Here is a 26,946-nt window from a genome sequence, read left to right as displayed (position 1 = left end):
TTGAGAAACACTGGGTTAAGGGACAGCGACTATGACTCATTCGCTTCTTATAACTGCATCTTGAGGTTCCTTTCCATCTTGCATTTGCAAAACTACCTTGTGGGAGGACAAAAGGTGCTTTTCCCAGAGGCAACTGGACTTTTATTTTTTTCCTTTGAAGACATTTCACTTCTCATCCAAGCAGCTTCTTCAGCTCTGACTGGATGGTGTGCAATGGAAGGATTTATATTCCTTGCAGAGAGCTGGTCATTTGTATTCTTATTAGATAGTCATTGATGCCCCTTGGAAGTTTGTCTGTGTCCTCAGGGTCACCTGAGTAGTGCAAATGTAGTAGTGCCTTCAAAGGCTCCACACCCACCATCCAGTTGGAGCTGAAGAACCTGCTTGGATGAGAAGCCACACATCTTAGATGTTTGAGTTAGTTACAGCTCTAACTAGGCTGCACCACTTTTCGATAGATAAGTCAGCATTTGATTTGGTCTATCTGTTCCATCGTATATTTCACCCATAAGGCAATATGTGTAATCAAGAGTTGATTTTCTGGGTTAGTTAATTCTGAAGATTTGCAAGAAAAAGTCCTTTGTCGAAGAATCCTTCCGTTCCCCACCATCTAATCAAAGCCGAAGAAGTTTCTTGGATGAGAAGTCTTCAAAGAAAAAACAACAAGAAGAAAGTCCTGTTGTCTCTGGAAAAAAAAAAGCACCTTTGGGACAGGCTCGGCCTGGGTGACCGAGAATCTCCACAGACGCTTGTGGGACGCTGTTGGCGAGACGGGGCCGAGGGCGTGCAACACGCGAGGGAAACCAGCCGTATTTTGCACCGTCCAGGAGCCCAGAGGGAAGGAGGGGCCAAGCAGTTGCATTAGCCGAGAGAAACTTGCTTCCCTGGCAGGTCTGTGGCTTGCCACGGTGGCGCTTCTCCTTTTTTTTTCTTTTTGTAACCGGCTGAATTTGGCGAGAAATTTCCAGGTTTCTTTGAAAGAGAAACCAAAAAAAAAAAAAAGGAGAGGCGAAGGCAGCAGAGGCGACGCTACCTCAAAACAAACAGAGCAAAGGCTCCGTGTGGGAGGGAAAGCGGGGCGGGCGGGCCCTCCTTTACGCACATTCCAGACTCCTCCTTTCTCCCGGTTGCGTTGATCCGCCCGAGAGCAGCGTGGGGCAGCCGCGCCATCTACCCATATGGGTCAGGGCTGAGGGGCGGTGAAGCAACTCGGGCACTTTCCCAGGGATGAGTCAGAGCACGGCGGGATCGGCCTGACGGGGCGCAGGCCGGCCATGCAGCGGCAGCCCGAGCCCTCTTCAGTCGCGTGCTTCCCGGCGCCGAGGTGCCAGGAGGAGCAGTCGCCGAAGCTCTCCGCTGCCCCGGACTCTCCGCCTGGACGGCCCGGCCCCCTGCACCCTCCGCGGTGCCGGCATCGCTAGCGCCTTCGCCTTCCTTTATGGAACCCCGAGAAGCCCAGGACGGGAGCGGCGGGAGCAGCCCGGAGCTGGGCCGGAGGAGGCAGCTGAGCGTGGGAGAGCTGTGCTCGCTCTTCGAGGCTCGCTGCGCGATGGCCAGCCGGCAGCTGCCGGAGCCTGCCCGGAAGAGCTGCCGGCCCCGCAACGGGGTGCTGCAAGCGGTGATCCCGCAGCTGACGGTAACTTCGGAGGAGGACGGCGGAGAGGCGCAGCGCAGCCCTGCCATGCTGCCCTCGACGGAGCCCAACGGCGCCTGGCTGACCACGGACAGCTCGCTGCACCTGCTGCAGTCCTCCAGGCGGCTCTCGACGTCGTCGCTCTCCTCCACGGGCTCGTCGTCGCTCTTCGAGGACTCCGAGGATGACCTGCTGAGTGACACGGAAGGCAGGAGCCAAGGGATCGTTCACTTGGAGCACGGCGAGGAGACGCACCAGGTACCCGACGGCCAGGGAAGAGCCGGGAGAGAGACCGCTGCTGGGAGCGGGGCTTCTTTTGCCTTAAGACTGAGGCTTTGCCCGGCTTGCCGGCAACGGCTTTTTGGAAGCCCTTGGAAGAGTTAGTCGAGTGGATTCGGGATTACTGAAATACTAACCTGGTTAATCGAGGGCTGGCTGGGCGTTTTTCCTTCCTGGGCTTTTGCAAACTGGGAGCGCGCGATTGCCTTAATGCCAAAGAAAGGCCTTTCCCCGGGCAGTTTGAAGGGAAGGGGGGGGGGGATCTCCCTTCGGAGAAGCTGCGCCTATGATCGCAGTTGAAATCAACGAATAGGTGTTTTGAAAGAAATGGCACGTAGATTCTAAGTAGGAGAAAGATTACCTAGAAGTGTGATACATTCGAATGCAAGGTTTCCTCTCTGTGTGGAACAGTGTGTTGACTCAAGGGGAAATACCACACCTGTAGTTGTCAGATGTTTCACTCTTTATATGTCAACTGGTTAGGGAAACCAGTTTCCCTAAACGTCAAAGTATGCAAAGCAGATGGTTTCAAAGGGGACTCTGGTGGACACAGCATTTGTGGAGTGGATGGACAATTTGATTGACAATACTGTCTATTGTGGTAAGCCTTTTCCTCTTAGAAACAGTTTGCATGGACAATCCCTGCTGCTTTCTTCTTCTTTTGTGTGTATAACTCAACATTGAGCAACTGTTTTCTGCCTGAAGCTCTTAATGGAGTACAGAGGTTTACCCTGCTAATATAAATAGCAGGTATTTCTCAGAAGTGTGAGTGCTAAAAAAAACAAAAAAACTAGGGATTTTGGTTTTGAAGGGTCCCATATCTGAAATACTTAGGTTCAGGGAGTGTATATGCAAGCCAAAACTTGATGTTTTGGATGCTTTTTGTTCTGTACCTAGAACAAAATGTGTTTGTTTCAGAGAGAAGGTTTAAAGGGGGAGCAAGAAAAAGCCAAGAACCATTAACATTCTCTTCAGAGACAGAGAAGCTACTGGGGGAAGGGTGGCAGACAGGCTGACGTGATGTATCATTCTATCACGCTGGGATGTTGGTGACAGTGGATTGAGGGAGGGAAGGTGTTGGGAAGATGGGTGCTGATTATGCAGCCCTGGCAATTCTCTGGGGAATGGGGGGAGAGGAAGAAACCTTTTTCTACTTGCTGATTCAGATTTTGCTTAGTCCAAAATGCAGAGAAAGAAAAGTGGTCCAGCTGTTTGTTCTTCAAACTATGGCTGATCTGAAACAGTCTGGTACCAACCTCCAAAATTTCTGAGTTTGAAACCCTCTGTGTGTGTGTGTGTGTGTGTGTGTGTGTACATTTGCTCTCCTAAATCACAACTTGATTGGACTAATGAGTCATTCTAATTTCTGTCTTCAGTCGTACATTCTCGTTTCTTTCTTCAGTTGCAGCAAGAAAATAAGCTGGATGTCTAGTAAATGTTAGGAATTTTAAGATGTGAAATACGCCTAAGAGTAATATCTTCTAGAAGTTGTGGTCTTAGAAACTGAATGTATAAATAAGAAATCACAGTGATAACCATGAACCGCCCAGTAACTTCTTTTCTCCTTATCCCTATTAAGAGGTTTCACAACTTTTTTTCTTATTCTCTTTAGTACAGACTTAATGTACAGACCTCCCCTAAAAACCCAAACATCAAAATGAACACAAATGAACAATATAAACAATAGAATGAAAATCTATTTTTAAAATAAAAACAAAAAGTAAATAGTTTTTGAGAGTCTTCCACACCATACTGATCACTTGTAACTAGTGTTTTAGGAAAAGTAGATATATTGCATCAATGAACAACTAAAAGGATCTTTGGATTCTGTCTGCGTCACCCCCCTTGCTCTAGATCATTGGGAAATGTAGAGGTCTTGATGCCTCACTTAATACACCTCTATACACACACAGTATAGTACATTACACATAAATATTGCTTTAAAATTAACATGAAGAAAAATAATATACTTTCTTCAGCATGGAAATGCTATTTTGGAAATCATGGTTTCTGAGAAGAGCTCCTTGTAACTGGAAAATCTGAAAGGAAAATGGCCAGTTATACAACACTTTTTAATCACAGACTTTAGGGAGGAATTTATTTGCCTGTTCAATAATGCAACCCTGATCATTAACCGATTGCAGGAGATATGCAGGAGATGTGGCCAGCCTTTTCACGAGCTACTCCAAGAGCATCACAGGGGCAACAGCTCCAAAACCTCAAAGCCTGAACAGTTGGTTTAATGTCAATTCAGTTCAGACTTTTTATCAGCTAGGTATTTAAAAATGTGTCCTTCCCCTTGTGTAAGATAATCAAAAACAAAGAATTATTTTAATAATGGAAACAGATGATAAACACAGTGACTCTTCAAGAATTGTCATTGTTTGCATAACAACTTTAAGAACTGATTACAGGATCTTTTGCAAAGCTGAGCCAAGAACGTCTATAATTGTTTCCTAAAAATATGAAGCATTTGGCATAAACTTTATGAACCCGAGAAGGCCAGCTTTTAGTATTTCTTTAAAGTATTCTTTCAGCTTTGGAGATGAAAACAAGAGGAAGGCTATAATGCTCTTAAGAAAACTTGTCTGTCAGCAGCATTTTTTGGGAGGGAGGAAAAACCTAGTAAGATTTGAGACTGTGCAGGAATTAAGGCTGTTCAGAGGGTTCAGGTTCAGTTTCAAAAAAGCAGCTTTGAAGTCTATATTAATGCAACCTCTGTTTGCAGCTTCTTAATACAACTGTCCTTTTTTTCTCAGGATCAAGCAACAGGCAAGTGCATGGGTTTGGGAGAAAAAAGTCAACTTCTTTAAGCTACAGTTGTGTCCACATATACTCCAAAGCTCTCTTTTAGAACTGAATCTAAATCTCTAGGCTGGTGATGTCTGAGGGCATTTTAGTTTACGTTATGCCTTCCATATAACCAATTCTGATCCCCATGGGCCATGTTTGAGAGACATAGCATGTGAATGGGATAATCCTAGCTGAGTCTGGCAGCTCTTTCAGTGCATGCTTTCCCCAAATGTCACAGTCTCAAGGACTGCTGCCAGGGCTTAGCTATGGTTGTCCAGCTCCACATTGTCGTTCTTTTCATACGGACCCTTTCCATTCCCCTTTTGGCACACAATGCCTGAATCCTTCCTGAGCTAATTAACTTCAGTTTCCTGTTTTGCCCAAACTCAAATCCCGAGTGTCGAAATCCTTATAACATTTCTTTAAGGTAGGCTTGTATTCTTACTAAAGGTGCAGTAGGAATGGATTGAATTGGCTAATTTAAAAAGTTATTCTTTAAATCAAGCTTCCTAACTCGATTTGAAGGGCATGAACATAACAATAAATGGTAAAACTCACTCTCTATCTACCTATCTGCCTATCTGCCTATCTGCCTATCTGCCTGCCTGCCTGCCTGCCTATCTGCCTGCCTGCCTGCCTGCCTGCCTGCCTGCCTGCCTGCCTGCCTGCCTGCCTGCCTGCCTGCCTGCCTGCCTGCCTGCCTGCCTGCCTGCCTGCCTGCCTGCCTATCTATCTATCTATCTATCTATCTATCTATCTATCTATCTATCTATCTATCTATCTATCTACCTACCTACCTACCTACCTACCTACCTACCTACCTACCTACCTACCTACCTACCTAACCAACCTACCTACCTACCTACCTACCTACCTACCTACCTACCTTCCTATCTATCTATCTATCTATCTATCTATCTATCTATCTATCTATCTATCTATCTATCTATCTATCTATCTACACACACACACAGACACACACACAGACACACACACAGACACACACACATTTATTTATAGTTCAACCACAATAATACATGGACAAACAATAGATACAAAGTCAAAGTAAACCGCTCCAAACTCAACTGCAGAAAATATGACTTGAGCAACAGAGTGGTCAATGGCTGGAACACTCTACATGATTCCTTTGTTAGTTCCTCAGACCCCCACATCTTTACCCGTGAACCTTACCCCATTCCTAAGAGGTCCCTAAGGGGGCGTGCATAAGCGTACCAACGTGCCTACTGTCCCTGTCTTACTGTCCCCATTGATACGTACTCATTTTATGTGTTATACTTATTTATATCCATCTATTTGTACCACTCTCATGTGAAAATGTCCATGTCTATACTAATACCTGTTAACTTGTGCATGTTGACAAATAAATAAAATAAATAAATAAGTCTCCTGCGAATCAGGAACGAGGAGTTACAGAAGGGAGCACTTCAGATGATGCTTACACAACTCAGATCTATAGATGGGAGCAAAATTTCACACAGCTCCTTTCCTCCATAGAAATGTTTAAGATAAATAATCAACAGGAATGGAAGGGGAACAAAGATGCAAATGTTGATATTGTGCTGACTCCTCAGAAGTTGAGAAAAGGCATTGATTTAACAAAGCTTGGAAAATAATTGGGCAGACTTATATTTAATATATGAAAACACTGGTTCATAAAGTTAATACAGAGCATTATTACCTCAGGTAATTCCTTATATTTCTCTACAGAACCAACCTTACATCCAAATTAGAATTCTACTCTCACGCACGACTAAAAGCAGTGTGTTCAACTTAATTGAATTAATGGTTGGCAAAACCTCTAATAATAAACAATACATTAATACAACAATGTTCATACATTGATAATTTCCAGTCTGAAATTAGTAGTTGTTTTAGGAGTGCAAATCCAGTGTATGAGTTTCAGCGTTCGTTGTTATGTAATGGACTTCTTCCTTTGAAAATTTATTTCGTATATCTAGGATGGTGCATCCCAAGATTGACAACTTTAAACTATATGGTTTTCAACTCCCAGAATTCCCCAGCCATCATGTCCCTTTCTAAGAGTTGAACTCTATATAGTTTAAAATTGCCACTCTTAAAAAATACCGATTCAAGGGTTAGAAGCTGAGTTATGTTTCTAGATATAAAAAGAGTTAGGAGTTTATAAATCTTTTATAACAACAGCTGCCAGCCATTTTGTAACTCTGTCATTATTTGAATTTTTACAGCCTTTTGATTTGCCTTTGGAATCTGATATAGTATTACTATTAAATTAGAATGCACTTAAACAATTTCTTGTTTGGCTGGTATTCTAGTGCCCAAAGTTTTTGTCTTAAGATAATAGTTTTTAAAATGCTTCATACCGTGAGTGTGACTTGTTTGGAAGGGCTGGAAAGATTAGCCCATGTGTTTTACCCATTTTGGCAATAATATGTTCTTCACAAATCTGTTCTGCAGTTAAGCAGGTGGTCTTACATATAAAGTCAATTTTTAAAAGAAGAGCAAGCTGTTAGGCATAGTTTTCATGGAAGTCATTTAATGTGTTTATTATAATAGATTGAAATCTGTTTACTTTAGCGAATTCTCTTACCTGCTACAGGGAGAGGGAGTTTGCCATTGTTTTGCCAAGGAGAGATGACCTGATATATGCTAATAGAAGCTCACAAGCTACTGAAATACTCTCAGGGTTGAATTAGAATAAGCCTGGGCCACCTTTTATAGGTCATCCTTGATTTACAACAGGGGTGGGCTTCAAAAAATTTAGCAAGGGGTTCTCTGCCCAGTTGCTGGTTGGGTGTGGCCATAGTGGGCATGGTCTAGTCAGCCTCCTGCATCACAGCAGATGTGTCTGTGTTTTTGCCCTCCCAGGGCTCCGGAGGCTTTCCTCAAACCTCCAGGAGGGTGAAAACTGCCTCCCCAGGCTCTGGAGGCCCTCTGGAGGCCAGAAATGGGCCTGTTTCCAGACTTCCAGAACTTCTGGTAGGCCTGTTTTTCGCCCTCCCAAGCCTCTGTGTGCGCCCTGCACTTATCTGCATCTAAAACAGGCTGTATGGGGACTCCTGGGTGGGGCTTGGTGGGCAGGGCCAGCCAGGAGTGGGATTTGGGGGTTCCCCAAACTGCACAGAATCTTAGCTACAGGTTCTCCCGAACTCCTGCGAACCCCCAGCAGCCCACCCCTGCTTACAGCAATAGTGAGGCCTGCCCACTATGATTGTAAGTTGTGACAATTGAAAAGTGGAAGTAAATGCTGGTTTTCTAATTCTAAATTAGAATTAGTTGTGTCCCTCATCAAACTACTTTTGAATAGTATAAAAACCAATAATAAAGTTGCTGTGATTGGCAGGTGGGACCATACAAAGCGAGAATGAGTTTGAATAGTGGAGCCCTTGATGCTCTCTGATTGTTTGCTTTCTGTAGGATTGGTCTAGAATGCTCACAGGTTCTCTGTTGGGAAACTAAGCATCTCAGACCAAGCCACATTCAAAAAACAGCAGAGAATTCCTAGAAACTTAGTGTTCAGCAAATCAGCCATTAATTGACACATACAAATAAACAATATTTATAAACAATTCAAAGGAGACAATAAAAAGGCTCTCTCTCTCTCTCTCTCTCTCTCTCTCTCTCTCTCTCTCTTTCTTTCTCTTTCTCTTTCTCATTGAGGCAATCAGTTGCCCAATAAGTTCAATAACTCATTGCCCATTCTTTTTCTTCTGTTTGGCTATGCAGATTCATCAGGTAACAATCTACTTGCAGTGTTTATCACTAAATGGGTAAAATGGGTCTTTACTGAGATACAGAGTCCTCGACTTACAACAGTTTTTTTAGTGACTGTTCAAAGTTACAAGGGCACTGAAAAAAGTGACTTATGCCCATTTTTCACACTTATGACTGGATTAAAAATGGATGACACGCTATGTCAGAAAACAGTTATCTGTTTTTAAATTTTTTTAAAAAACTTTAAAAAACTACCACACAACCAATAAGATACATTTCGTTTTTTCAAGAATAGGAAAAGAGGGAAGCTTTCACATAAGCTGATATTTATTAGTCTTAAAAAAGATTCTTACATACTATTAGATGGGATTCTTTGAGCTTGGGGAGATCAGTCCTGAAGTAGTGGTCACAGGAGGCAAAGCCACTGCAAAATTGTGATTATGTTCTTTGGTATTGATCAGTGGTGGGATTCAATTTTTTTTACTACTGGATCTGTGGGCGTGGCTTTGTGGGCATGGTGTGGCTTTGTGGGCATGGCAGGGGAAGGATACTGCAACATCCCCATTCCCTCCCCACCCCACTAACCTGCTTTCAGCTCTATTCTCCTGTGCAGGGCAGCAAAAGAAGATCAGTTGGGAGGCTGGGAGACAGCGAGGTGGGGCCAACCTATTTGCTGGTTCTTCAAACTACTCAAAATTTCCGCTACCATTTCTCCAGAACCTGTCAGAACTGGCTGAATACCACCTCTGATTGATGTTCCCTAAACTAAAATTATGTATGCCAAACCTGGCTACTGTTAACTAGAGAAATCCTTAAGCTGATTTGTATTGTGCTTTGGTTGCCCTGATGAAAAAGGAATTTTGCAGTACTTCTCAGATTTTTTTTCCATTTTATCTGTTTCCATCTTTCTTATACTGCCTGAAATTATAGCACCCACACTTCAAAACTGTGAACTAAAAGTACCAGTCATTTCAGTTCAGAAACAGAAGCAGATTACATAAACTAAACATGCACAATCTGTATATTTTAAATTGGAATTTCAGAGAAAGGTTTCTAATGGATTTTTAAGTGGTGAGTAAGGATCTGACTTTTCACGTTGGATTGACAGAAATATCTCTGAACTCTTATTATTCTCTCTTGTGTAATGCACATTTCTCATTTTGTGATTTCAGAATATATTTGGGGAGAGGAAGGTTGTACTAGGCTCAGTATCCTTTTGATCTAGATGGTTCTTTCTAGTTTTGACTTGCTACCTGAGAACTATTTTACTCTATATTTTCTCCATTGGAATTATGTTAACATAGATTCTATTTCGGTATCTGTGGTTCTTTCATATTGCTTTTTCTCACAAAAACCTATTCCATACAAAACAAAAAGGATTAGAAACCAGAATAATTAATGTGTCATCTGCCATTTTATTATTATTTTACATTCTTTCCATTTAAAATGAATGCAGTGCTCGCTTTCAATCCCATAAACATTGGAATATGTTAACACTGCGCATAAACACTGCGTCAGTGTTTTGCTTCAAAGAATGCTCAATTTTTCATTTTTTAAAAAAGGCAAGAATAAATGATAAAGTCCAAGGTTGCTTCATTTAAAAGTAATCAGTTTAAAAATAAGAAGTGTGAATGGGGGTGGTGGTGTTCATATATATGAAACATGATATACTCAACAAGTCATTTGTGACCTTCTGCTTGTGATTTGTTTTTAGTGTAATCAAAAACAAACCAGATTGTTGGACATGCTGCCAAAGTTTAACTATCGACATTCCTCAGTTTTGTAACCTCAAAATGTGTTGGATTTTACTCCTGTAATTTCAACTAACTTGAATGAACCCAGTTTATGTTTTATTTGCCAGTCTTATTAAGTTTATCATGTGATGTTCAAAGTAAGTGTGAAAGAAATCCTTTTGATGGAAATACTTCAAAGAACAAAGATTCATCTTGGAGGCAGCAGCCAGACAGAATTAAACTGGGAGGAGGAACCAGTATAATTTTGCACAGTATTGTGTCTTTTGGTTAACATAATGTGGTGAAGCCTGTTTATAAGGCATAGGGTGTCTTCCCAAACCTTTCATCTTCCAATGACTAAAACTCCCAGAATTAGCTATTAGTTGTTGGAAATTCTAGGAATTTTAGTTGGAACACATGGGGTGTGTGGAGGGTTAATCATGTTGAGTAGATTGATCTATTAAAAAAATAAACTTCGTTCATTTGCATTATGGCATGTTTATGTTTGCGAAAGCATATTATACTTAGTTTCTGAGATGTGCTATTTCTGCCCAATATTTGCATATTTACTTATATGGAGCCTCTGTTATATGTTCGAGTAACCACATTGAGGAATGACTATTTTTCTCATTTTTGCAATTCTACATTTTGTTTGTCATTTCAACATGAATACATTCCCACATTGTAGTATGATTTTCTTTGGCATGTTTTGGGAATCTAACCAGTGTGGTTTTTTTAAAAAAACAATAGCTTATGTCTTGTGTTTATGCAAACCTCAATGGAATAAATAATGCCACAATATGATACAGGTAGTCTTCAACTTAATGACCAGAATTGAGCCCAACTTTTATGTTGCCGAGAAATTTATTAAATGAGTTCTGCCCCATTTTATGACTTTTCTTGCCACATTTGTTAAGTGAATCACTGCAGTTGTTGAATTAGTAACATGGTTGTTAAGTAAAAATGGTTTCCCCATTGACTTTGCTTGTCAGAAGGTTGCAAAAGGTAATCAAAGGACACTCAACCGTCGTAAATGTGAGTCAGTTGGCAAGCACCCAAATGTAAATCATGTGATTACAGGGATGCTGAAACAGTCAGAAATGTGAAAAATGGTCATAAGCCACTTTTTTTCAGTGCTGTTTTAACTTTGAATGGTCACTAAGCGAGCTGTTCTAAGTTGAAGATTACCTGTATATCAATGTGAGAGATATGCATGTATGTATGTATGTATGTATGTATGTATGTATGTATGTATGTATGTAAAAATATAACAATTGAATTGGGAGATCTGTTGAATTGGGATGAGGGGATAGGGTTTCAGCTCTTGGTGGTTCTTCTGTTCGTTTCTCCTCGTGTCTTTCTTTGGGAGATATAGTGTCATTGAATAAAATGCTTTCCTTTAATTTTCATTGAGAAAAATATTTTGTAAGAGTGGCTATGAAAGTTGCCTTTAGGAGAAGAATACTGTCTCTTCCCATTTCCCATCCAGCCTTTCCTCTTCAAAAGCGGTACTTTGTGTGACTTTGTGTGCAATTCTGTACAGTGTGTACATAATACACTTTGTATTATGGCAAGTAACAACAACAGCAAAACGCCACAAATATTGATCAACAGGAGGTATTATTTCAGGACACAAAGCCAAGGAGAATAAAGATCAAGCCTCATCCATCTATGCCAAAAGAGTAGTTCAATTATAATTCCCCTGTGCATTTCCTGTACCTGTGCATCTAACAAACCTAAGACAGGAAATACAGGATAACTGGTGATCACTATGTTAATAGAAAATGCAGGGACATGCTGTCTTAGATAGATGTCTTGAGCCAGGCCTGGTAATTACAATATCTGTGGTATGTATTTCTTCTTCCTGACTGCAGTGCGGTCTTGCTTATCTCTTGTTTGTTTGGTATACAAGACTTAAGATGCTGAGAGTGGGATGGGAAAACAGGAGGAGGGGAACAGGACTAAGTTCTGTTAATGCCAAACTTGCACAGTTTCTTGATCTCAGTGACCCACTTGCTCAGCATGTATGAGACTCCATGCTATACACTCTGAACAAAAAAAACCACCTTATTTATTTATAACATCTGAAACCGTTCTTAACAATTTCCCATTTGAAATTATTTTGGGGAAGCTGCTCCAAATTAGTTAATGTTTGTCCTCAAAGCTTGCTTGATCAAGAGATCTGTATAAATGCAAAGTATTATTCCTGATTATTTTATAATGACAATTAAATACGGAAATGCCATGACTTCATTGTCTAATTGAGGAAACAACTATTAAGAGCTTTAAACAGTGAACAATTTAATTTCCCTGAAATGGAGTGATACTTGTTTAAAGAATGAATCACTTCTCAATCTCACCGAAACCTAGCCAGGTTTGAAGGGAAACACATTCTTTCTGTGCTGTATTGAAGAGGGGAAAACTGAAATCAGGGCTGAATTAAAAAAACAAAACAATCGAAGATAGTTTTTAGTCACATAATTTGGGATTTTATAGTGCTGAATTTCCTTTCCCCAGAGAAAGAGTCATATGTGATTCATTCTGGATTTGATTAGCTGTCACCTAAGCCTTCGCTTGCAATGCGAGGCTAAAAAATGTTATTTTTATTTTATAAAAACATTTGCAGGGAGGAGTATAGGAGCTATCATTTTCAGTTTATTACATCTTAAAAACTGGAGGTACAGAATTTAACAGTTCTATTCCCACCATTAGTGGAAACATCTGAACATGCTTTAGCAAGCTTCATTTGCTTGAAGGTTGTTACTGAGCCATTCAGGATATTTCTGCTCCCTTCCCATAAGATACGTTGGAGCAGGGGTGGAACCCAATAGATAAGTTGGCAGAAGTAAACTTTAGGGTGTGCCTTTAGGACTTGTTTTTAATGAACTTTCTCAGAGAACTCTTGGGGGAAAAACGAAGACTAAGAAACTTAGACTTAGAAAGACTAAGACAGCTATGAGATGACTCCATTATTTCCATGAACTATTCAGTCCTGTTCAGTTTGTAGATTTAATTTAGAACACTAATTATTCAGAGGCCCAATGTTTCTAAGAAAACAATTGTGATTTCATGCTAGTAACAATATAACATTTAAAGATAATCTGATTATGTTTAATTTTGGGACATTATTTTAATTTTGTATTGGGGCAACACTTAGGTGGCAGACCTCTATTGTCATACTCAGAACAAACATAGCCATTAAAAAAAACATCCAGAGTCTGGTAATGGAGTAGTATAATATAAAAAGGTGAAGTGTATTTGTGTCAGTGGCTGCTGAATGTAAAGGCTGTATTTCTCATCCCATATTGAAATCAGCATGCTCTAAAAATGAGCAGGATAGTGCCCTTACATCTATACCAGTGATGGCGAACCTTTTCAGCACCAAGTGCCGAAAAGGGAGTGTGTGCATTCTTAGCGCATGTGCTTGTCTGGGACGCAACCCGGAAGAGGAGCTGCCCAGGGGGCATGTGCACGTTGGAAAATGCACTTCCTGTTTCCGGCAGGCGCACCGGCCAGCTAGACTTTAGGTTACTGCCGCGCATTCACGTGCGATGATCAGCTGGTTAGCACACATGTTCACACTGGAAAACGGAAGACCAATTCTTCCAGTTTCTGGCACTGCTGCACACACGAAGGCCAGCTGATCCTTGCGTGAGAATGAGCGCCAGAAACTCAGAAAAGGAACGGGCAATGCCGCACATATGCAGACGGCATAGCTCCATGTGCCACTTCGGGCATGCATGTTATTGGTTCGCCATCACAGATCTAATCCCTTTTTGTGGTCTTCCATTAAAAACACTACTGTAAAGGATTTCTTAAGATGAACTTAGTTCCTGGTCTGTATGGCTTTCTCAGCATGCTTTTCGACAGTTCTGTGTAATCTGCAATCTTGAGTGTTTTTGGTAGTCTTTCTTACAAATCTTACCCTGATCTAAACCTGTTTAGCTATTTTTTTTGAGTCATCTAAGATTGCCAGGTCTGCCATCTGCTGTAAAAAAGCTGTCCTATTACATCCCACTCCTTTTTAAAAAAACCAAAAACGCTGAGTGAATCCTTTCAATAGCATGATTAACATTCCTATTGCCTCACTTATTACAAGAGTTTTTTCCCCCCTCTGAGTTCACATATCTGCAGTTGAAAAAAGGAATGGGATGTGGGATGTTCTTCATCCCTTATCTATATCATCCCTTACACATTTTGGAAATTTGTTTTCTTTGAGCCTGGCATTTGGCATCAGAGAGCAGGCCAAGAAACCTTGATGGGTTCCTACTGTGTTACAAATTTGGGAGATAACAGCTCTTTGGAAAGAAGAGTTCTATGTTAAGGATACTGTATTTTATTTTGTTGAATAAAAACAGGTCTAAGAGCATTTTTTTTAAACTCATAACTACACATATCTAGTTGTGTCTAATCATAAGTAAATCCCACTGAGTTTTACCTATGGATAAGTGTCAACTGGATTTTAGTTTAAAGTATATTTTCCATGAATTAAATTGTGCAAGAAAATAAAACCTGTATTCATTTGGAATTAAGCACGAGATTAACTAATACATAATATGTTGTATTAGTAATAACACAATAAACCCAAAGCCTTTGCGATTCCCACTTCCCTGCAGTAATAGAATACAGAATACAAAATAATAGAGTTGGAAGAGACCTTGGATGTCTTCTAGTACAACCCCCTATCTAAGCAGGAGACCCTACACTATGCCAGAGAAATGGCTGTCTATTCTCTTCTTAAAAACTTCCAGTCCCCAACTTCTGGAGGAAAACTATTCCACTAATTAATTTTTCTAACTGACAGAAAGTTTGCCCTTAATTCTAGGTTGATCCTTTTTGTTAAACTTCTATCTGTTACTTCTTGTCTTCCCCTCAGGTGCAATCTTATGGTTCTCCTTTTTGTCAAATATTTCATTAATTTCTATTACTGTTACTAGCTTATTAATTTTAATCTGATGTAGATTTATTGATAGTTTTAATAATATTAAATATTCAATGTTATACTCTGTTTTGTAAGTAACTTTTGCAAAAGCTTGACATGAAAGAATGAGATAAAAATAGCTTAGTAATAATGAGATTAGGATCTGACTAAATAGTCTGTTATTGAAAATATATATATATGCTGGTCTTGTATTCGGGTCTTTTCCCATGTAAGATAGAGATTGTCTTGACAACGTTTCGGCGAGGTCTCACTCACCATCTTTAGGCTGGGTTTTGGGCTGAAGATGGCGAGTGAGACCTCGCCGAAACGTTGCCAAGACAATCTCAATCTTACATCGGAAAAGGCCCGAATACAACAAGACCAACATAGTGTGCTGTGCTGCTGAATGGCTTTAACTATTAAAAGATGTATGGATTTTTAATGTTGCGTTATTAATTGGCTTCTGAACAGTTCTGGAATATAATGTATAAAGAATACCACAGTGCTCTAAATATATTTTATTGCATCTAGATATGACATAAAGGATTACCCTAGAATTTGCCACAATGTGGTAAGCTGAAAAAGAGTAAAGACAGGTCATGAATACTTGTCATTAAAAAAGTGGAAAGGAAAAATACTTATTCATGCTATTATCTCAGCCTAAATATATTGAAGTAATTTGAAAACTTATTATGAATATCCAAAGTGTTCAATTTAACTTTTTAAAATATGCAGCCTAGGTACTTCAGAAACTACTGGACTACAATTTTAATCAGAGGTAAATTGTACAAAAAAGGAAGCAGGGTGAACCACTCTTCTTTAAAGAACCAACTTCTGGCTTATTCAAAAGATGCCTAACATTGTTACACTGGCTTGTTCGATATTCCTTTAGAGGCAAGCTGCTTAATAAAATAAAGCATACAAGAACAGCATTTGTAACTTATTTTGAAATGATGTTGCTGAGTTTAATTAAGGAACACTCTGATGTTTTGCCAAAGAATCTTCCTGGAGATGGATTTGAGCCAGGGTGCAGAGTCCAGAATTCACAGATTTTTTTTTGAATAGAGTTTATGCTTGGATTTGGGTTCACATTTGTCTACTGATCAGAATGTTAACTTCATAGCTCATTATTTTTTTAAAAAGGCATATCCAAGATATGTAAAATAAATTCTGATTTAATTATATAGCTCAGCAAGGTGCACAGCAGCAGTTCCTGTTTTACTCATTCTCACAATTGCCTTGTGAGAAGAATTTTTGGACAGATGGGCATTTTTAAATTTGTTGTGCATTTGAACTGGGGTATTGATCATTATTGCAGAGGCTCCTTAGCCAGCAATTTATGGTGGGTATCTTAGTAGGCTAAGCATTACAGTCCCGAAGTCAGAGATCTTTGCCACAACGAAACTGCCAAGTTCTGACTAGTTATCACCCAAATGCTCTGTGACATTTAACAATTTGGATCCTGTTTCCAGTAAATGCAAAATATATATCCTGGAAACCAGTTGCCAAAGATTTACCTAGTTCAGGCATGTCCAAAGTCCAGCCCGGGGGCCAATTGCAGCCCGTTTTCAAATTTTGAGCAGTCTGCAGCCTCTTCTCCCCATCTGAGTTATTTGTTTAGTCTTTCATGAAATAGTTCATTTGCATTTAATGTTAATGGTTCAAAGAATGTCAGGCTGAATGGTCGGCCCCACACAATTTCACCTCACTAAATCTGGCCCTCCTTGCAAAAAGTTTGGACACTCCTGACCTAGTTATTTCTCAGGGCAAGGGGGTGGAAGTATACAGTACTTCAGCATCTCTTTAAGTAGAGAGAAGAGGTCCTGACTGGTTGAAGTTCTCTGAGTGTAGCTTCTGAGTAACATGATCTATCCCAAAAATGGTTGGGGGTATGTGTGTCCCTCTGAACTCCAGTTCATAATAAATGTTTTGTAATTGCGGATAGTGAGAGTGAAGTAGGACACTTTGGATTTGAAATGTGTTGGACATAACTTGCCAGTGAAATGGAGTGAATGACCATGTAGCCAAGGTCAGGCTTTCAGTGAGGGATTTTCCAACAAGGATAGAAAGAACATGAGTTCTATTCTTCTACAAACAGCAAAGTTTCTATTATTACTCTTGCCTAAGAGGTTTTCTAAAACTTACACTTTGATTTTTTTTTTCCCATGGGAGCTCATCCCTTCTCTGTCTGAAACGGAAATGTTCAGAAATATCATTATATATTATAATGTATAATATAGTTTGTTATTCTTCTATTCCATGTTGACTTTTGGTTGCATCAGAGCGGTGGACTATGGAGATTCTCAGTCATCCAGGTCATGGTTGTCTCAAAGGTGCTTTTTCAAAAGGCAACTGGACAAGACAAAGGTCATTCTTTCGAAGACAGCAAAGTCCACGTTCTGTGCAGAGAGGACCGCTGGTTTACAACACCGTCCTTTTAGCAGTTCCAAGAAAGTTCTAGACCCCCATGCATGATTCACTGTGCCCGCTGTGAGGTCACAAATAAACCTCCAAGTGGCCTCGATGATCTCAGAAAGAGCGCTAATGACCATATGACCGCAAAGAATATAAATCCTTCCATCCTCCACCATTTAGTCAGAATTGAAGAACTAAAGCAGCTTCTTGGATGAAAAGCAAAACGTCTTCAAGGGAAAATAAAATCCAGTTGCCTTTTGAAAAAGCACCTTTGAGATCAGAGCTGTGGGTTGATGGGCTCATTATGTTCCCTGGGAATCGAATTCAGAATGAAATGCATGGATTGTAGCATAACTTAAGAAAACAAATCCAAACAGAAATAAAGCCTAGAAATAAAGAAAGTTTTTTTAAAAAGTTATTTGTATTTATAAATTGCCTCTAAAAATATCTGGATATGCACTACACAAATAGCACAATGCAAATTTAAAAAGTCTGATAGTAAAATCGTCCTGGCACAAAAAAAACAAATACAAAGCCAGTGTGCTAAAAAATATAGTCTTGTAAAATACAGGGAAAAGCAAGCTGAAGCCAGGCAAAAAACAAAACAGTAGTTAAAACAAATGCTGTATGGTGCCAAGCAGAGATGGTGCAAAGTAAGCAGCTTTCAGAATAATACTGTGCATAGTTGATACAGTCTGGAATCTTTCTATGGTATTTGGCAATGCTCCTGGAAAAGGCACAGAATGAGCAAAGCTGAAAAGGAACTTTGTAAAGCCCTTGTGGATAAGGTACCATTTTGGGTGTATGTATGTGTGTGTGTATACACACACATATTTATATATTTATATTTTCATATTCTATTTTGGGTGTATACATACACGCACAGACAAATACATACACACTTATACAAATTGGGCCTCTTATCCAACAAGCTGAAAAGAACGGCACTTTTGGAATGAACGCTGTTATTCAGAGCAAGTACATTTGTAATTATCCACAACAGTGGTGGATTGCAGGTGGTACGCTCCAGTACGGGCATACCGGAGCCTGCCTGGAGCACTGGGTACCGTTCCGGTATGGTGCTCCGGAGGGCCCACCCGGCCGCCCATGTTCCTTACCTGTCCTTTAAAGCCTTTGGTGCTTCTGCCCACACGCATTGCGCGTACAGCACCTGTGCGACGCTCCGCCGAGCAGCTGGAGTGTCACGGAGGCTTGTGGAAGCGTCGCTGGAAGGTAAGACGCATGCGTGCGCTGCACTTGTTCATGTGAAGGACCCCGGGCCCCATTGCAACCGTACTAGTTGCAATGGGATCCAGAATCCACCACGGATCCACAATGACCAGGGAATAGGTTTCAATGAATTGAGGAGGGTTTTCTGCAGATTATATATGCACAGGTTTCTCCTGGATGTCATTCTTTGCTTTTATAATTGCTCTCCATAGAACTTATATCTCTTTTTTATTTTTCCTTGTGACTTTTTATTGTGATCAGTGGGTGAATGAGTGCTGAAGAAAGTTTAAATATGTAAACTGTCATCTTTGAATTACTGCAAAAGAGTAAACACTTTTGAAAATAAAATTGTAAAATTGTTTTTCTGAATGATCTTGTGATTTAGTACTTGGCAGCAATTAGATCTAACAATCATGATCCCAGAACACACCCTATTAATTTTTGGGATTGTGCATGCCTCCTGATTGCAGGTAGTTACAACCACAATTGAGCCCAAAATTACTGTTGTTAAGTGAGACATTTGTTAAGTGAGTTTTGTTGACATTTTATGACATTTCTTGCCACAGTTGTTAAGTGAACCACAGAAGTTCGTTAGTTAGTAACATGGTTCTTAAGTGAATCTGGGCTCCCTATTGAATTTGCTTGTCAGAAGGTCGCAAAAGGTGGTCACATGACTCTTGGGACACGGCAACCGTCCCAAATATGAGTCAGTGCCAAGCAGCTGAATTTTGATTGCGTGGCCATGCGGATGCTCCAATAGTTCTCAGTGTGAAAAAAGATCTTAAGCCACTTTTTCCAGTGCCTTTGTAACTTTGAATAGTCACTAAATGAACTGTTGTAAGTTGAGGGCTACCTGTACTTCAATTTTCATATGCGATGAGAAAAAGTTAATACTTCTGCTTCTGATTTGTACAGTAACCATTCCCTGTTTCATGTGGAGACTGGAAACTATGGTTTGTACAAACTATCCTTATCAAATTAGAAACTTACTTTGAAATATGTATATATGTATGTATGTATGTATGTGTGTGTTTCTGTGTGTGTGTATGTATGTATGTATGTATGTATGTATGCATGCATGCATGCATGCATGCATGCATTCATTCATTCATTCATTTGTCAAACATGTACAAGATAACAAGTATAAGTATGAACATGAACAAAGGAAGTAAATACAAATAAATGGGGACAGTAAGACAGGGATGGTAGGCATGCTGGTGCACTTATGCATGTCCTCTTAAGAGTGACCTCTTAAGAATGGGGTGAGGTGAGAGGTGGATTCTTATCAGTTCGGACCAGTTCGGACAAGTAGGTAGTAACTCGGCCTGCCACACGCCCAAATTGGTTCTATTGGCAGCGCCTTTGCTTCGCATGCACAGAAGCTTTTTTTTACTACTGCGCATATGTGTGTAGCGTGCATCAAGCACGCGCATCCGAAGTGCATCTCTGAGCGAAATGGCAGTAGCAGAAGCTGGAACCCATCCCTGGGTGAGGTCTATGGTAAACAGTTTGATATTGAGGCTGTGAGGGTTTGAGGCTGTAATAACGGAGTCGGGTAGAGCACTCCAGGTGTTGACCACTCTGTTGCTGAAGTCATATTTTCTGCAGTCGAGTTTGGAGCAGTTTATCTTGAGTTTGTATCGATTGTTTGCCCGTGTATTATTGAGGTTGACGCTGAAGAAGTCGTTGACAGGCAAAACATTTTAGCAGACAATTTTGTGTACTATGCTTTGATCAAACCACATATTGATTTGTTAATTATGGTTTGTGCAAGGGCAAACTCTTAGTATATTTGGATGAAATGGGAAACCACTGAAGCTTCATTTCTCTTTCCTTCCCCCTCCCTCTGCCTCCCCCTCCCTCCCTCCCCCAATAGCTCAGACCTATGCATGTTCATTGTCTTTCCAAAAATGCTTTTGAATCGAGATAGCTATTTGAAATTGTTTTATTTAATCACAAGTTTTGTGACATCAAGAGCTCTCAAATTATCTTCCCTGGTCTATAATAATTAAGAGGTACGTTCTTTGTACTGCAGAAAACTTTTTAGAGTTCTGCTCTTAAACATCCATAATAGTTAAAACCAGTCCCTCCATTTTCCATACTCCAAAAGAAAACAGATTCTATTTTTCTGAGAACAAATCTGCAACAGTTTTGCACATGTTAAACACAGCAATCTAAATAGTGGATCTTTAACACCAGGCTACTGATAAAACCTGATTTGGAACCTTCCCCTTTTATTTATGCATTTCTAGTGATTGTTTGAAAAGGACAGTATTTGTATGAGGAAACAACTTCTCAGCATGTAAATTAGCTGTTTTGCTTACCAGAGTCCTTAGATTGCCATCCCCCTCCCTGCGTATTGTATGGGGTGAATAGCTTTGCTTCGTTTTCTATTCATAATGAGCCTTTGCTTCATGATCTATTCTAGCACAATCTTGACTGTCTTTCAAAGTCACTTACTAATTTTGGAAGGCAACACTTCTCTCTCTATTACAATGCTCTGATTCTATTCAGCGGATTGCTGGTCCTATTGGGAGAAGCCAGGAAATCGCCCAGTATTCTGCTTTACACAAAGCAACTGCTGTGGGTGAATTATGCTGCATCTGTAATTAATATGGCCAATACAGTACTGTGGATTGTTTGGAGGAATCTCAAGGCTAGCTCCCCTACACTAATAGTATGCCAGGAGTCAACTGTAGTCTTAATATGTAGCTTCCTTGCTGTGTTTCTCCATTTTCTAAAGCACTGAATGAATATAGGAAACAAAGGAATTAGAATCAGTCCAATTAGCAATTAATTTTAATAGTTACTCAATATATGTTCTTTACTTTGTCCCAGTCGTGCCTTTTGTGCAGTATATGTATTGTATAGATATATATTTATAGATCTGTATATGTGCACATATCAGTGGTGGGTTGCAGGCGGTACGCCCCACTACGTACGTACCAGTGCCTGCCGGAAGCAGCAGCCACCATACCGGAACCGTGCTTTGGAGGGCCCGCCTGCCCACCCTCGTTCCTTACCTGTATTTGAAGGAAACAGCCATCTGCGTCCAGAATATGGCGCCTGCGTGACACTCCACTGAGCAGTGTAGTGTTGCAGGTGGTGGGTGCGCATGCATGCTTAGCACACGTGCCCGTGGTGCATGCCTGGCTCCTGTTGCAGCGTACCGGTTGCAGCGGGAGTCAAAACTCACCACTGGCACATATATACATACTGTATGTATACTAGCATATTATATGCATATAGTAAGTTAGGTGGGGTGAGCTCCCATTATTTGCCCCAGCTCCTGTCTACATAGCAGTTTGAAAGCATGCAAATGAGATTAGCTAAATGCGTACCACTTCTATGGGAAGGTAATAGCATTCCGGGGTCCTTGGCATATCATCATGTGGACCACATGACCATGGAAATATCTTCAGACAATGCTGGCTTCCTTGGCTAAGAAACGGAGATGAGCACTTCCCTTAGACCTGGACATGAGTGGACAGGGGAAACCTTTAGTAAGTTAAGGTAAAGGTAAAGATTCCCTTCACACACATGTGCTAGTCGTTCTTGACTCTAGTGGGCGGTGCTAGCGCTGTCCAAAGACGTCTCCGGGGTCATGTGGCTGGCAAGACTAAATGCCGAAGGTGCACAGAACGCTGTTACCTTCCCACCAAAGGTGGTTCCTATTTTTCTACTTGCATTTTTATGTGTTTTCGAACTGCTAGGTTGGCAGAAGCTGGGACACGTAACAGGAACTCACTCCATTATGTGGTGCTAGGGATTCAAAACGCCGAACTGCCAACCTTTCTGATTGACAAGCTCAGCGTTTTATCCACTGAGCCACCGCGTTCCTCTTTTAGTAAGTTAGGAGCGAGTAATCACTAAGAGTGGTTTCATCCTTGTTAAAGAGTGGATTCAATCATAGATTGAGAAAGTGGACATTATCTGTTCTAATAATGTCACCCCTTTCTTTTGGAAGGATTCAATTTGAGAGGAGCTTTCTTTCTTATAAATACAGTAGATGTCCTTATTCATCCCTACCGGTTTCTGTAAAGATGAGGAGGTGTTTTCTGCATAATTAGTCAGGGAACTAGTTGCTGTTAAAAGGATTTTTTTTAAAAAAATATTTTTTTTGTAGATGGCAATACAGTGTTGTCGGCTTGCAATATGTCCCCACTGCCAATTCAAGAAAATTAAATTATTCTGCCACACTGATGCTGTTGCCAAAGGGTGTGTTGTTATTTGCTACAGAGTGGCAAATTAAGTGGCATTTCCTGGCTTTGATTCCTTCTCCTCCCACAGATGTCATCAGCCATCTTTAAATTGCCCTGCAAAAGGATGGGTGGGTGGTGAGCTTATACTGATGACTGGACTACTTATGGGTTTTAACCATTCAGCTGGGACCAAAACAGCTGATCTTCTGAATTTGGGAGAGTGTGCTGTTGCAGAGCAAGAGAGGCTCTCCTATGTTTTGTGTAACCCTCCTCAATCTGGCAGATTAATGCTGGGCTTGCTTGTGTCATAAAGGGTGGCAAAACAGGAGAGGCTGCCCTGCTTCATTATGGGGATTGGCTGAGAGGATAGCCAGGTAAGTACCAGGGGTGGGCTGTTGGGGGTTCAGAGGGGTTTCGGAGAACCTCTAGCTAAGATTCTGCACAGTTCGGAGAACCCCCAAATCCCACTCCTGGCTGGCCCATCCACTGTACCCCTCCCCTCCCAGGAGTCCCCATGTCGCCTGTTTTGGATGCAGGTAAGTGCAGGGCACACTCGGAGAGGGCAAAAAATGGGCCTACTGGACATTCGGGAAGGGCCTCCGGAGCCCAGGGAAGGCAACCCACCCTGTTGTTCAGGAGAACGGGCTAGGCCACGCCTACCATGGCCATGCCCACCCAGCAACTGAGCAGAGAACCCCTTGCTAAAATTTTTGAAGCCCACCCCTGCAAGTAACCATCTATCCTTGTTTCTCCTACTATCCTCTCAGCCATGGCAGCTAATCCCCAGGCTGAGGGAGCTGCCAGAAAAAGGAAGAAGCTGACTTTCCATCACTTGTTAGCAAGCTAAAAGGCCCTGGTGGCACTGCATGCTGAAGTAGGAGAGAACTCCACTTTGCCACACACCCTCAGCTGTTTTTGGTGCTATTTTAAATCATGGGTTTAGTGGTCTTCTGAAGTAGAAGTAAGCCCCAGATCAAAATCACCGTTCAAAAAAGGAAGAGTAACTGGCAACCAGGGATGGGGTTTTGTCATGTAGAGAGTGTCAAATAAGGAAAGCTGGCTGTCTCCAGGTTTACTCCTTGTACTTGCTCTCATTTGTCAACTGCTGTTAGTGTTGATCCAAGTTTCTAAGCTAGGAATTGGATGGGAGACTTGGCAACTACGGTGGGAGAATCCAGCTTGAAAGAACCAGGTTCTCTAGTTACACCTAGCCCATAGGGAAAGGACCATATGACCCTGTCCCCAAAGCAGAATGGCCCCAAGAAGCAGTGCCCAAGGATTGGAGAGGAGAGGGAATCCTGCTATAGGTTAAATTGACCAACAGGTGTAAGGCTCTCCCACCTGATAGGACAACTGTATGTGAAACTCATGAAGCATGTCATATTCCACTCATGACAAAGCTACTTTGGGGTTTTTTTGCCTGCTTAAAGAGAGGATCCTACTTTAATCTTGGAAAAGCTAAGGAGAACTCAAGCTTGAGTTTGGGGATGAGATGAAGCCAACACTGTAAAGATGTGTCAGGAAAAAAAGAAGTGATTGATGCATTTATTCATTAAATAAATATATTTATCCACCCAACTCATACAGAGTTGACTCTAGGAGGTGTACATTTAAAAATACATTGAACAAACATAAAAATCCCACGGAAACACCCCCCTGCTCCATGTGAGAACAACACAATCAAATCAATACTTGATGGGCTCTGTCTCCAGTAGTTGTCCCCAGGCCTACTGACAAAAGTGACAGGGTGAGGTCCAACCATACCTCAGAGGGAGCTATACCCCATAGAGAAGGGACCACCATGAAAAGGCCCCTTTTTAGGATCCTACCAAATATACATCCCTAATTGTGGGACCTGTAACATATCCTGCCTTCCTGTTCTGGTGGTCTGGGTAATTGTAACGGGGTGAAGGGGCACTTCAAATAGCCTGACTCAAGCTGTGAAGGTCTTTAAAGTGATATCCAATGCCTTGAATTGTACCTGGAAACAGAACAGCAACTAGTGTAGAGATGACACCTGTACAAGTCTAGGCTTATGGAAAACTGGTTGAGCTGCTGCATTTTGAACCAACTGAATCTTCTGGATATAGTTCAGGGGCAGCCCATGTAGAGTGTAGTCCAGATAGGTGGTGACCAAAGTATGGGTGAGTGTGAGATGGGTACATTGGTCCAGAAATGGGCATAACTAGTGCACAACTCATATTTGTACAAAAACCCTCCTGGCCATGATTGTGTTGTGGTCTGCTGGCAGCCTAGGGAACTGGCAGCAGAGTCGGACAGCAAGGAGGTTGGGGAGGAACATGGGCCAGTCCTGGAGTCTGGGGAAGGCTCAGACGAGGGCTCTGCGTCAGAGGCAGAGAGGGGGCCAGGGCCATCTAGGAGTTATGTGCTGCTTCCGGAGCCTCCAAAGTCGGATAGCAGCAAGGCAGAGGAACGGGCTCCCCCTGTTCCCAGTGTGCGCATGCGCAGAGCTGCCAAAAGACAACAACAGTTAAGAAAGAAGAGATGACTTGGGAGTAAGGCTTGGAGGTGATTGGCCCCTCTCATAGAACATAAAGGAGAAGTAAAGGGCACAGGAGCCTTTGCAGGAAGCAACTTGGTTCATGCTGGTCAGTTTACCTTCTGAAGCTCTGTTTTGACTCTTTGCTCCATGTGGCCTTGCCAAGCTAATTGCCAATTAAGTCCTTGGCAGTGTTTTAAGGAAGATAAAGGTTGGTGCTCATCAGCCTTATCCCAAAGGACTTTGGCAGCCTACTGTAGGACTCTTTACAATTATTTGGGACTCATTACAGGCTGTAAATGAACACACCACCCTTCAGGCCTTCCGCAAAGCCCTTAAAACCTGGCTGTTCCGACAGGCCTGGGGCTAAAGAACTTTTGCCCCGCTCCTCGAATGGTATGGCTGTTGTGTGCTTTTAAATTGTGTATTGTTATGTTCGTCTTTTTTAACCCCTGTCTGTACCCCCTTCCCTGACTTGAATTGTGAGCCGCCCTGAGTCCCCTTCGGGGAAAAGGGCGGCATATAAATGTAATAAATCCAATCCAATAATTCACAGCCTTTGAAATAAAAAGAGGGTTTTTGGGACTAAGTGTCTGCTTTTTACTGTGTCAGGAAGCCTAGGTCAGAACAAATTGCTACCTGCTCCTCAACTAGGAGTTGCAAATACAGGAGAACCTCCAGATTATGTACCAGGTCAATCTGAGACAGTTGCAACTCCAACCATGACCAAAGAGGATAATTCTCCAAAAGCCAAAGAGCCCTTAACCCAGAGCCATGTTTTAGCCCGTTGCTCCCCATCCAGGCCTCCAGCCACCGAGAGAAGGCAGGTGTAGCGTCACTTAACTCACCATGGGCAGAGGTGTACAGCTAAGGATCGTCGGCATACTGGTAATATCTCATCCATGGTGATGGATGATTTCTCCCATTGGGAGAAAATATGTAGAAATATGTTCAATATGTAGTTATTGAACAGGAGCAGAAAAAGTACTGGTCCTTGAGGGACCCTAAAAAGCAGGAGCTGGTTGTCAATTCTCTCAACCATGATCAACACCATCTGAGAATGATTTTTGGGAGGAGGAAGTGAACCAGGACAACACAGTGCGCGCAGGCGCACGCACGCACATACACACACACTCCTGGAACTGTTCCAGAATATAGACCACGGATACCACAGTTGATGGGATCAACAGCTGCTGAGAGGTCAAGAAGAGTGAGAATGTACATGGTACAGTCCTCTGTCTTGCTTCCACCACAGACAATCAAAAATCCCAACCGATACTGTTTCCATCCCATATCTGGGCCCTTATTGAAGGTGTCCAGATAATCTGTTTCATCCACCTCTGTTTGTGCCTTGGTTATGCTCATGTTGGAAGCCTCTGAATACGTATATTCTGTTTGCCTGACATCCTGGAACAGCTTGGCTATTTTGGCATTAAAAGGGATTTAAATACTCCAGGAAAACAAATGAGATTTATTTGTAAGAACTGGCAATGGCCTGTGGTAATTGTTTCCAAGCTAAACAGAAT

General features: G+C 41.6%; 1 protein-coding gene across 1 annotated transcript in view; it reads left to right on the top strand.

The window, feature by feature from the left end:
- Positions 1 to 1,148: 1,148 nt before the first annotated feature.
- Positions 1,149 to 26,946, top strand: part of ITPKA (inositol-trisphosphate 3-kinase A) — a 65,123-nt gene continuing 39,325 nt past the window's right edge. The window contains exon 1 of the mRNA XM_014065535.2: positions 1,149 to 1,891. Within this exon, the coding sequence (XP_013921010.2) occupies positions 1,439 to 1,891 (453 nt within the window). The 5' untranslated portion in view covers positions 1,149 to 1,438. The remainder of the gene's footprint in view (positions 1,892 to 26,946) is intronic.

This window comes from Thamnophis sirtalis, unplaced genomic scaffold, assembly GCF_051295495.1.
Source record: "Thamnophis sirtalis isolate CommonGarterSnake01/CBP01778 unplaced genomic scaffold, rThaSir2_p1.2 scaffold_1, whole genome shotgun sequence".
Lineage (NCBI taxonomy): Eukaryota > Metazoa > Chordata > Lepidosauria > Squamata > Natricidae > Thamnophis > Thamnophis sirtalis.
Note: the sequence above shows the minus strand (reverse complement) of the source record. Positions and strands in the feature narration are given on the sequence as shown.